We start from the raw sequence: 12,980 nt of genomic DNA on the forward strand, positions 1-12,980 counted from the left end.
CGCTGTCTCTTGTCCTGTCCGCTCGAAGCAGCTGGAATCCCGGTAGTGTCACACTCGTGTCCGGAGTTAGCGGTGTTAGCCACGACTCCGTTAGCATCATGATGCTACATTGCCGGTACTCCCTCTGTGACCAGGTTAGCGACGTGAGCTCATCCAATTTATTGTGCAAAGACCGTACATTTCCAATAATTACAGAAGGAAGAGATGGTCGATAACGTCTCCTTCTCGGGCGACGGCGCTCCTTCCCAGCGCGACACCCCCGTCTTTTCCTCCTCAGCTCGCTGGGAATGTCGGGTCTGTCCGCCGGCAGTACTGCTGTGGGACGCAGCGCTAACAGCTGATCCTTACTGTAAACAAAGGATCCCTGCTCTGGGTCCCCACACACGGGTGAAAAAAGTAGAAAAAAACTAAGAAAAACGACCAGAACTAGCACAAAACGGTAGAACATGGTTGCAGAGTCTAATTACTAATACGTTAGTTATAGAAAAATTACGAGAAGAAAAGATAAGAAAGAAAGAAACTCGGAATGAGCAGGTTGATTTTATGGGTGAGGTTTATGTGGCTTTCTTTCTCTGAGAGAGAGAGAGACGGTTTTATGCTTGGGAATGTCTGGAATTGGCCCTACTATTTTTACTTTATTATTATTTTATTGGTTACGTTTGTTTTTGCTTTTGTTACAGTGCACTGAGATAAGAAAATCTGAGCGGTGTGATCCACCAGTGGTGATATTTTGTGAGTTTATGATTTAACAATCAGCTCTCTTATACTCCGGCCTGAAAAATTTAAATTTAAAGTGCTATGAAATATTCTTACTGGAAACAGTTGCAAAGTGTGCTTCTCCATGATCATAATGGGCTTTGGAGAAATTCACTTATATGGGACACTGATCACATGAGATGGTAAGTCCTGAGTCTAAATGTCACAGACAAGGATGCAGTGGACTCAGGAGCAGACTCAATTGCTCGAACTATGTACAATTTATTGAAAGGAAAAGGAACTTAAACAGGACTGGGTCTAACAGCAATTATTTGCAGGAACTGAGGGGGGCCCGAGGGCGGCGAAACGGACGTTGAACACAAGGAGAACACGGGAGGGAACTTCTGCAAACACAGGAGAACGGTTTTACTGAATGGGAAACAATTAAAGGGGCAGAAGTGAGTGGTACTAGTGGAGAGTCTTGTGCTTACTTGAAAACACCGGCTATTAGGCGGGGAAGGGGTTGCCGTGGGAGCGTTCCAGGGATGGTTGAGAGTGTGGGGAAGCTGGTCCAGGTTCCAAGGTGTCCAGGGGAGTTGAAATACGGGCTGGAGGGCAGGCTGAGGAGCGGGTGGGTGTGTAGTCCTAGGGTTCTAGGCAGACTGGAGAACGGGATGGAAACAGGACCAGTGCTGCTGATGAATCACAGGTGGTAGCAGGACGAACTGGCGAGGAGTGGCAGGCAGCGCTGGCTTAAAAACCCTCTAGATGGAGGCCCGGAAATTGGAAGCAGGTGATGAGCTGGCCAACTCCACCCCAGGGGATGGACAACAGGAACCTGGACCACACCCGACCAGACACTCCCACGGCATATGACACTAAAAGGATTGCAGCGAGTCAATCCAGTCCAAAATAACAAGGAATTGTTTTCCTTTTAAAATGATGATGTGATCTTGCTGTTAATGGATGCTCGAATAGGTCGCGCGTGAGACTCCATTATCAGCAATACCTGGTATGGATGTGTGTGAATGAATGCATGTGACTGGACTGTGATGGACTGACGATGTAGACTAAAAGTTTTGACTGACTTGATACTGAGACAAAAACTGCACCGACCTTAGGATTAGTAAATGTTGAGAAACAATTCACCCAGCTGATAAGAGAAGGGTGGATGCTTTGTTTTGTTTTGTTTTGTTTTGTTTTTGCAGGAGCAGGAGGATAAGAGAGACTGGAGGGGAAGACTGTAGCAGTCTACTTCATGTTTAAGGACTCTAATTAACAGATTGAAAAACAGTGACATTAAGGGAAGAATATGCAGTGCCACACTATCAGATGCCAGTGACAGTTGGGCTCAGTGATGAATCAGGTGAGCTGGATTCATGGCTGAATCAAGACATAAATTCCCCTGCTGTGGTCAATGAGGGAGAAACAGTGGGAAAAAAACAGAGTTGCAAAGGTGAAGTTCATATTAACACACAAGTTTTGTTTCTAGGCAGTTCTGCGGATCCAGGCTCTGGGCGGAGCCAGGAGTTTAACAGATTTAACATGATAATTAAACTGATTTCATTCCCTAACACAGGGTGGTAGAGCTGGTGCAACGATACTGGAGAGGAGAATTTCTGATGTTTTCTGAGAAATGATGTTACTAACCTTTTGTTTTAATTCCTAGCTCCGATGAATTGACACATGGGAGTGTGTCAAAAAGGGGGAAGTCGAGTTTTAACATCAAACAATGGTTTTATGAACATTTTTATGACTTTATTTGTGTGTTTAATAATTTAGGTATGGTAAAACTTAAGATTATAATGACCCAAAAGTTCCCAGACTTTTTCTAGAGAACCAGTGAGAAGCATTATTTTCATGTTTAAGCGTTAATTATTGAAATAAACTGAATCGCATTTAGAAGATAAAATACCTGTGTTCATGAGAAGCTGAGTATTGCACTGGAGGGGAAACCGTGGGACAGCAGGCTGAATGAAACACATGCTTTTTGTGAAAAGGAGGGAAAATGTTAGAATTAAAAATGGTTAATTTGTTTTTGATTTCTTTTACTAAAAGAACTGGTTATAATCATTTTCATACACACATTGCAAATGTGCTCATAAGAGTTGGCACTCAGTCTTTTGAAGGTCATAAGCTTCGTTCGGCGTGACTGTCCGGACTGATATATTGTAGGTATTGACTTTGAGTGCAGAGGATGCAAACATGCTTACACACATAGATTTTGATTAGAATAAGTCTCTGGGTCAGAGAGTCCTGAACATGATATTCTAAACCAACTTTGAATCATAGAAGAACAATGGATAACAACATTAGATTATCAAGGCTAGGCAGAGAGGTGTTTTGGTTTTCTGTCTCGTACAGAGAAAGGAACAGACACCAGACGAGGTCACGGAGATACGAGGATCCTTTGCAGCAGAGACAGACATAGAGACTGCCAAGACAGCAACTGGGGTCAAGTGTCATGCCGTTTGGGTTCCTGCTAGACACCTCGAGAGGATGGATCCCATAAGCACAGCAATAACCACGAAGGGGTTGGCGGAAATCCAGGAACACCAGACCAAGGAGGTTCGAGAGGCTCTTGGTAAAAAAGGGGGGACACGGCTGTGACCCCAGAACACTCAGATTTTTTGAAAATAGGGGCAGAATAATCCCCTGATCTGTGCAACGACTGGTCTAACCCCTGAGGTTGAAGAAAGAAGAGGAGCAGAGAATCACCCAACTGAAAGACATTGGTAGCTGCAGCAATAAAGCAAAGGTCAAAAGCTCCTCGGACAGAGGTTCTAGTCTGAGTACATTTGAAAGGCTTAAGGTAGCACCAAGATGAGGTTGGGGGGACACTGGAGCACCAAAATAAAGTTGTGGGAGAACTAGAGAGTGATGGGAGTGTCATCTGTAACTACTGTCGTTGTTGTAACCATTGTTTTTCTTGCATCTGAATTGCCCAAACACAGAGGTCATCCCACATATGGTCCACCCGTTAAAGGGGGACAGAGGGCCTTAGGGGTAAGAAGAAATGGACCTTGCAACACTGGATTATAAGATGTAAGTGATCTCTTTAAAAAGAGATCAAAGGGGGAATTGTGAGATTATTATATTATCTTATGCCACATTATACCCCTAATTAAAGATTGTGAAATCATTACGTAGTTTTAGGTTGCATTATTCTCCTGACTTAGAAGAAGGTGATAACTATTACATTTATTAAACTGATTTGTATTACATTAGACTGCCACTTTATGGTGAATGAATGATATTGTTTTATGACGCATTATACTGTTGAGTTATAAGAAATGCTGTTTGTGTAGAATCATGGCCTTTCTTTTCAAATTACAAAGAGAACAGAACATACCGTAGAGGTTTTCTGCCCCATCTCATCAGGAGGAGATAAAACAGGAAGCCAAGGCCGTCACTTAGAGAAACCCATATGGAAAAGATATATATAAATCTTATAAAGTTTGTATCTGTCTTGTGTGAAACTTGTATGAAAAGCATACAAGAGTGAAAACAGATATAAGATCCCTTGAAAAATTATATAAATGAAACTTGTATGTTTTGGATACTTACTAAAACAATATATGAATGTAATGAGAAAGTGGCCACTTTCATGAGTAAATCATTTAAGTTTTTACTATTTCTTTTCCATATGGGAAGAATGTGAATGCTTAGTTTGGAGGGGGGCTGAAGCTATAAGAATGTGAGAAACGCTCAGACACTTCAAGATCAGGCGGACACCCTCCCGCGCTCATCTCCCCTCCGGATGGTTAATGCTCAGAAGTGTTGTATGGAATAATGAGAATTGTATGGAATAAAATGATTGTTGATTGAGCATTTATACACCGAGTGTTGTCCTTCCTTCAGCCCAAAGATGAAAGAATCAGGAGAATTTAACACACCCCATGCCAATTTACCAACATGACCTCAGAATAACTTTGGTTTCTGCTAAAAGAAAAAAAAAAATCCTCTAAAATACCCTTTAAATACTGAAGCCTAGTCACTAGAACTGTTTGCATTACAACTGACTGTAGTGCAGACCGATCTGCACTTCTGTTATGAGTGCATTGAAGGAATTCCATCTTATGAGAATTAAACTGTCTTCTCTTTTAGCGCTCAAATCTGCTGCAAGTTTCAATGGCTTAATTTTACCTTCTTTAAATCCACCGAAAGTGGTATCAAACATTTGTGCTACATTTGTGCTGGTTTGTGCTGCAAATATTTTCATTTGTGCCGCTATCATTTTAAAGATATTAATAAAATAATGTCTTCGTGCGTGCTCAATCATCCAGGTAAGTAAATCCCAAAAGGTTCTGTGCCTCAAAGCGAGCAAAGAACTTGTTTAGCTCATCCGGCAAAGAGGGGGAACCCACAGAGGTCTGCGGAGTGGGCTTGTAATCTGTGTTGGTTTCTATTCCTTGCCACAGCCTCTGATTATCTCTGCTGTCGCTGAAGCTTTGTGAAATCCTCCTGGAGTATTGCCTTTTTGCCTCTGATGCCACGTGACAGGTTTGCCCTTGCTGTTCTTAGGCTCACCTCATCCCCAGCTCTGAAGGCTGCATTTCTCAACCTCAGGAGCCTGTAGACCTCACCTCTGAGCCATGGTTTCTGATTGGCCCGGACAGTGATGGTCCTGGTCTCTGTGACATTATCGATGGATTTTGATATGTAGGCAATGAAAGTTTCTGTATATTTCTGAAAGTCTGTGGCACAGTCTATTTAAAGATCTCCCAGTATGTGGTGGAAAAGCAGTCTTGCAGTGCCTCTGAGGACCCTTCTGGCCACACACGTTACTGCTTGCAAACTGGTTTTGTGACTTTGACCAGGGGCCTGTATGCTGACATTAGCATAACAATGATGTGATCAGAGGCACCAAGATGGGTGAGGTCTTTGTAATCTCCTCTCTGGGTGGTGAAAACATTGTCCAAAATACTATTTCAAAATAAACCAGGAAACATTGAGAAAATAACAATAATCAAAGAATAAAACTAAAACACACAAAACACTGGGCCATAGACCCAGTACCGTGACAACAGGATCACTATGAGTTTTTGCTTAGGCAGTGGTTGTCTTTCTCTCCTGGATTGGCTGGAGCTTTCTGTAGGCGCCTTCCCAGCTTTGACAAGTGTCCAGCTGGGATAACCACATTTACTCAGGGCCTTTTTGATGTTCTGTTCTTCTGCCTCCCTGGCCGCTGTGTCTGTGGGGATGGTGTTCGCTCCGTGTTGTAGCGTCCTGATGACACCCAGTTTATGCTCCAGTGGATGATGAGAGTCAAACCTTAAATACTGATCCGTAAGCGTAGGTTTACAGTACATATCAGCTTTTAGATGTCCCCCATTACTGATGGAAATCTCACAGTCTAAGAAGGCTAACCTGCCACTTTTCATATCCTCCCTGGTGAATTTGATGTGTTGGTCCACCGAGTTAATGTGATCAGTGAATTGTGGTACCTCCTGAGATTAGATTTTCACCTAGGTGTCATCCACATACCCGAACCAGTGGCTTGGTGCTGTTCCAGGGTAGGATAACAAAGCCCTCTTTCCACTTATTCCATGTACACGTTGGCCACGATGGGTGAAACTGGGGAACCCATGGCACACCCATGTTTCTGCCTGTAGTACTGACCCTTGTGTGTGAAACAGGTAGAATTAAGACACAGTTCCAAAAGCAAACACAACTGATCAGTGCTGAGGGTGGTTCTGTTGCTGAATTTGGGGTCATCCTCTAATCTCTTACAAACTACCTTCAGTGACTGGGATGCAAGTGAAGGGAGATGTAAACTCTCAATGTACTGTACATGTACTGTTTATAAGATTGGGGAAACCTGCAGTCAGCTGAGACTGAAGACGTCACTTGGATGGCAAAACTTTTCTCCCACTGAAAACGTTACATCCAGATGAACAGAATCAACCTTTTGGGATTTACATACCTGGATGATTGAGCATGCATTAAGACAATATTTTATTAATATCTCTAAAATGATAGCGGCACAAACGAAAACCAGCACAAACGTAGCACAAACGTTTGACACCACTTTTGTTGGATTTGGGTAATGTGGGGGGGCTGGTTGACCTTTTGACCTTTACATTTTCATTAATATCTTTAAAACAGAAGCAGCACAAACAACAATGTTAGCAGCACAAACTAGCACAAACGTAGCACAGTTGATTGACACCAATTTTGTTTGATTTCATTAATGTGGGGACTGGTTGACCTCTGATGACCTCTAGAAATCTTTATTAATATCTTTAAAATGATAGCGGCACAAACAAAAATCTTTGCAGCACAAAAGTTTGATACCACTTTCATTGGATTTGAAGAAGGTGGAGGGTCCAACTTCACTCACATCTTAAATTTCTGTAAGCAGGTGTAGTTGAAACAGCAGTATTTTGTATATATATATATATTTCAGTCTTTTGATTTTTCACAAGTCATCATTTATATATATTCAACTTCAAATATTATGCACAAATGTGTATCTTTAGCTTAATAATACCAAGTCATGGCTTCTCTTTCTCTTTTGGGTTTATCACGGTTTTCCAGCTCCCTCTCTTTGGTCTAAAAATGGTTTAACGGGCTTCTGCGACATGTCTTTTCAAACAGGCTAAATGAACAGAAAGACAGAAACTTCTCATGTACCCATTAAATGTTGTGACCAAGAGGAAGAAGAAGTTGTTTACATTAAAAAATCAACAACTTTATTTCGGTTCATATTTGATGTACGTACATAGAAAAATCAATATACAGACATAAAACATATGTGTTTCATTATAAAGAAGGAAGCTAAGACTGCTGTTATTGTAACTACAGGGAGATGTGTTATAGTGGCTGTCAGTGAATAAAGCATTAAAGCAAAAAAAAATGTATAATGTGTATTTGTATACAAATCAGCACTTTGGTATATGGTTACAATGTCGGACTGTTTGGTTATCAATTTGGCATTCATGATCCTCACAGGATTAATCCACAGACTGATCCTGACTTTTCTCTGGCTGAAATGATTTGTTGTAACTTGTGCTGCCTCTGACCTTGTTGGCGTTTCTAGCACAGCTGTAAACGACTCTAATGGTCTAAATAAAAGAAAGCAACTCTAACTAGTCACCTTAGTTTGCTATGTGTGTGCATATATAGAAAAACGAGTCATTTAAATACTGCTCACTCACTGTCTTTAAAGCTAAGAAGCTATACAGAAAACGAATGAAGTATTTGCTATTATCTAATTACATTCATTGTTATAATAGGCTCATGCAATCTTTTGATATGAAATCAGATGAGAGCAGAGAGCAGAAGCATTAAACACATGAAGCTGTGAGTTAATATTTTGTTGGAGCTGCTCGTTGGTTTAGTGCTTCTCTGTGCAATTACTGCTGTCGTGGTCACTGTTGTCGTTGTGGCTGAGCTTGTAGTTGATTTGGTGGTTGTAGTTGTTGACTTTGTAGTTTGGGGTGTTGTGGCTCTTGTGGTTGACCTTGTTGTTGATTTAATGGTTGTAGGTTCTGGCTTTCTGGTTGTGGTAGTAAAATCTAGGAAAAGACAAAGAGGTCATCTGAGCAAATGAACACCTGATGTATAAATCACGTGTTTTGGTCAGTCTGTAATATTTTCAGTCTGTATTCTAAGATAAGCTCCCAGCAAAAGGTTTAAGATTATGCACAGATTTGGAAGCGATACCAAACAAAGAAAAAACTTATGTTAAGAATCTGTGTCGGTTTGGTGTGAATATAAAACTGAGGTTTGATTCTTTAAATTTTCCCACAGTGACTTACAGACTGTAGAATTGAGTGTTTCTGATTTCACCACTGGAGGGGGCTGTGGTCCAGCTGGTCCCAGCTCCAGCTTGGTTTTACACCAGTACTGGGCTCCATCATCTTCTCTACTGGGAGTGATGTTCAGAGTGAAGGTCTCATTCACTGGTTTCTTCTCTTCACTGTGGTTGGACTGTAGGTGACCCAGTGCTGTGTTTCCTCTGTAGAAGGTCACAGTGAGGCTTTGAACAGGAGCTACGTTCTGTACGCTACACTGCAGGGTGTACTGCTGATTCTCAGTCATCATCCCAGTGTGGTTTACAAAGCTGATGGAGACACTTTCTGGAGGCTCTGAGAAGACAGGGAAAGAAAGAGTAACACAGATAGATGTTAGTCAGTAACTGCTGAGAGCATGAATCCATCTAACTGTGTATTTACACAAAGAGATCAAATTCTGATAATAAATGATGCAAACTTCACTAGAAAGTCTGATGTTATAAAGTAAGTATACTTGCCATAAAGAGTTGGATTCAGAATGCTAGTACACTGATCACCAACATTATTGGTATGATAGCACTGTAGAGATGTGTCCCATTCAGTCAGTCTGTCAACCGTCCAGAATATGGTGGTTCCATTTTTTGTATCTTTTCCCACAGCGTGCTCCAAACCAAAAAAAACTCCACTGCAGTCCTTCTGACATACAACACATGTAACATTGGCTGGGTCACCGTACTTCACTATCAGTGCAGGTGGAGTGAACACAGGATACTCTGTGCAGTTAGGATCTGTAAGAAACACAGTACATGTTTGAGAAAATCAATAAAACAGTAGTTACAACAAAACTTGATACTAAATCTTATGGTTTTATTTTTTACATTTCCTTCTAGATAATTCTCATAGTATTTGGATACTGTGAGGTGATTTGGCAGTAAAAGTTTAAACAAATTCACAAATAAAATGAACATTTCTTTTTTATGGATGTCTGTCACATTTGGACTAGATCCCACAAAGTTTATTATTCTTTAAATACAAAATATCCACAAATAATAATCCTTCACCACCCAACTGTACACGATGGTCTTGTTAGATATGTGTGCTTGTTTTTCCACTTGAGTTATTAAAAATTTTAAGATTGACTGATTTAAAATTCAGTGATCACATTACATACTGATCAAGCACTAATCTAAGATCCACAGTTATAGTAATTAATCTATCACTTTACAACATCTAAAATAAAAAGGGAGAACCATTAAATTAATGGGGTATTACAGTATGCTTCCACCTGTAACGATGGCTCTAAGTTTGTAAGACATTCAGCAGCAGCAGGACTAAATGTGAGCAGTAAATTAGTTGTACCATGCACATCGTGAACACAGCCTCTTGGAAACCCTTCACTTACCTTTACTGGACACTTGGTGGGTGCACAGAAAAGTAACTGAGGAGGCGACCAGAAAAATAAAATAGGAAAACATTATTCCCAGCTAGATTTTTAGAAATCAAATGTTGTCGAGAAGATGATCAAACATGAAGTCCAAAGGTGGTTGGAGAGGGGAATGTACTCTACGAGTTCCTCATTTTGGTTTTCTATTGTAAGAGAACAATGTTGGCAGTGTAGCCTGTTTTCACAGCACACATCCGCTGCGTTTTTTTTCCTTTCCTGTTTTACAGCCATCAAGTTATCAACGCTGGCAAATTGTGAAAACGAAAGTGTAGCATCTTCACCGATATACATACTGCAATCTTTTTATATACTGACTTTAAAGTAGTAATATCCTCATAATAATTAAAAAAATATATCAATCAATCAGTATGACTAAGGAGCTTGGAAAGAAAAGCGTCTGGACTTCTTTAAGTTGCTTGAAGACGCTTCACCTCTCATCCAAGAAGCTTCTTCAGTTCTAGGGTCAAATGTTGGAAAGTCCCAGATTTAAGCTCTGTGGGAGTGTCCCCCCGAGAGGGACAAAGGACCCCCTAATGATCCTCTAATCACATGAGCCAAGGTGTGAAAATGGGTTTAGGTCACAATCAGCCAGGGTTTCCATTGAGGGGTAAAACCGCAAAGCATTGTGGGTATCCGTGGCAAGAGGTACTAGCGCAAGCAGGCTTTCAATTGAAATCAGTTACACAGCGATAAAAAGAAACAAAAAATGGCAAGAAGCTGTTGTATTATTAACTGCACAAGCCCGGCGAACGACAGCTGCGTGAAGCCGACGGGTAAAGCGATTGGTTTTTATCAGATTCCGGCGTGGAAGAGAAATTGTCCAAGCCATGTATCCGAAGTCACGAAGAGGCGACGGATGGCCTGGACAGTAAATATTCAGCTTTGAATAAATAGTGAATTGTCCTGACAGAATATTGCGTTTCGCTTCTGTTATTACCATGGTACATTGACAAAAACATATACTTTTATTCACAGGATAAAACAGTTTTTTGTATCACTAATTGCCCAGTACGGTTACAGCATACAATATTATTGTCACTGCTACATTTCTGTAATGCGTACCAGAAATTATTTCCACTACTAATTAATCACCGTTGAGCTCAAAGTTCCTATTAATAAACGGTTAATGAATGTGTATTTATGAAGACGATTTGTGAGACTGGTAAACTTACCTTTGTTCGTATGATGGTCTTTCGTTCTACACAGTGCATTTCAAGGTCCTGTACCCATCCGTCGGTAAACTGTACCTGGGCTTGCTGCAGTGACCTGAAGTTACTAAAAACTTCATGAGTGTATGCACTCACTCCAAGAACTGTATAATTATAAATATGAGCGTGGTGAAAGTTGAGCAGCACGCTGACGTCTTTTGATCACTCTGTGTGCTCGTAAGGGTCTGACCCTTTCACTCCTTTGATTTTTTCCTCGTATCTTTTCTTTGCCTTTTCGTGGAGTCTGTCTTTGTATGGACCGGCATTGTTCTCCTTCGTTTTGTACATTCCTCTTTTGGGGAGCAAAGAAAAAGCAAGAAGGCATTGAAACCGGCAAATGAACGTTTTGCGGTGCTGCAAATGCGTGCATTTGATGCGGTACTTGGATTGTTTTGCCACCAGTTCCCGGCATGCAATGCGCGAAAGTCACGTGGTCTGTCAATCTGTGAAACCTAGCCCCACCCTATCATGTGATTTCCTGAGGTCAGATGGCCCAGGATGTGAGTGGGCTTTAAGGCGCCTGGGAAGGGATCTCAAAACTGGATTATAGATGGCAGACAGTTGGTGTCGTAAACCACCGCCTCTGTTCAAAGATGGTCGCTCACAGTGGACATAAATGGCCTCTTTCACTCCTCTTTCAAACCATCTGTCCTCTCTGTCCAAAATGTGTACATTGGCATCCTCGAAAGAGTGACCTTTAACCTTTAGATGCAGATGGACCGCCGAGTCTTGTCCCGTGGAGGTGGCTCTTCTATGTTAGTACATACTGATTCTGTGTCAATCAGTGTGACCTTAACACACCATGCACTGTTTTTTTGTTTTTTTTTATCAGTCTTGAGGTTTAAACATTTAGTGGATGCTTCCAAACGTTTGCTTTATATCCAGTTTGTAGTTATTGTGCAGTTACTCTTTTGGGTTTTTTGCCTGTTGCTTTTAATGCCATTACAGTATACCATGCATTAGCTTATAGAGTACTCTGTATATGCAGCATAACTTTTCTAAACTGTAATATGGGAGAAAAATCAGTTGTGCAATTAAACTGCCAGAGCTTTAGTCGTGAGCCAGCATTAGACAGTGACTCTAATTAAAGTGAAGATTATCCATTTTAACATGTTCTAAGTGTCCCATTTCAGTCCTGTATTGTAGGCTATGGAGAACTCAAGGAATTCACACACACCTGCACTCAAACATATTTATCTGTACATAATATCTGTAGGCTGATAGGAGGTCCACACTTACAGGCAACAATGTTGAAGGTTTGGTACTTTGGCTGAAGGAAAAGAGGAAGTTTTGTGCTCATAAGTCACATTGAAATGAATGTGACTGTGGTACATTCCTTTCCTCTTTGCTTCCCCGGTGATCTTTATCACGGTTTCCTGAGACTCCTCCCATGCTGTATCTGTCTTGTATTTATTCACTCAATAACAACGGTATTATTTCTGCACTTTCTGTTGTAACCCCAGTTCTCTGTATGACTGTACCTATCTCAAGTGTATCAACAGATGAAGGCAGAACATCATAACTAATTTATAGACTTAAACTGTGAGTCTTTAAAAAAACAAACAGAAACAGAGCAGTCCTGCCAAGTCCGACTTTCAGCACCTTTACAACCATCTAGGTTGTAAAGGACGCCGCAAACTCTGGACTAAAGCCTTTCTCCAATCCCATCTCTGCCTCTGAGTCTCTCTCTCCTCAACCCCTCTCTGTGTCTTTGCCAGTTTGCCTTCCTCTCAAGTGTCCTCCCATGTATCCACTCCAGATAGTTATTGTACCAGTGTAAGAAACCAGTAATTACAAAACCATCTGAACAAATAAAATTATAGCACTGGTCACATACTCAACTGAAGCACTGCTCATTACCTACATTACTTGCGACTTATTGGTTATAGCTGT

The 12,980-nt window shown here is 41.1% G+C and overlaps 1 protein-coding gene across 1 annotated transcript; it reads right to left on the reverse strand.

Moving 5' to 3' along the window:
• Nucleotides 1-7,374: 7,374 nt before the first annotated feature.
• Nucleotides 7,375-9,997, reverse strand: LOC134628994 (mucin-2-like). The gene is made up of 4 exons (XM_063475865.1): nucleotides 9,838-9,997; nucleotides 8,954-9,223; nucleotides 8,460-8,789; nucleotides 7,375-8,216 (listed from the first exon to the last, which is right to left on the reverse strand). The coding sequence occupies exons 1-4, from the start codon at nucleotides 9,908-9,910 to the stop codon at nucleotides 7,960-7,962; spliced, it is 930 nt and encodes a 309-aa protein (XP_063331935.1). The 5' UTR covers nucleotides 9,911-9,997; the 3' UTR covers nucleotides 7,375-7,959.
• Nucleotides 9,998-12,980: the final 2,983 nt, after the last annotated feature.

Source organism: Pelmatolapia mariae, linkage group LG6 (assembly GCF_036321145.2).
Source record: "Pelmatolapia mariae isolate MD_Pm_ZW linkage group LG6, Pm_UMD_F_2, whole genome shotgun sequence".
Taxonomy (NCBI): Eukaryota; Metazoa; Chordata; class Actinopteri; order Cichliformes; family Cichlidae; genus Pelmatolapia; species Pelmatolapia mariae.

Coding starts and splice junctions, on each gene's coding strand:
- LOC134628994 (XM_063475865.1), bottom strand. CDS start 9,910: ATGTTTTCCTATTTTATTTTTCTGGTCGCCTCCTCAGTTACTTTTCTG. Junction 9,224..9,837: donor CCACCAAGTGTCCAGTAAAG/GTAAGTGAAGGG, acceptor TGTTTCTTACAG/ATCCTAACTGCACAGAGTAT. Junction 8,790..8,953: donor TCTGAATCCAACTCTTTATG/GCAAGTATACTT, acceptor CTGTCTTCTCAG/AGCCTCCAGAAAGTGTCTCC.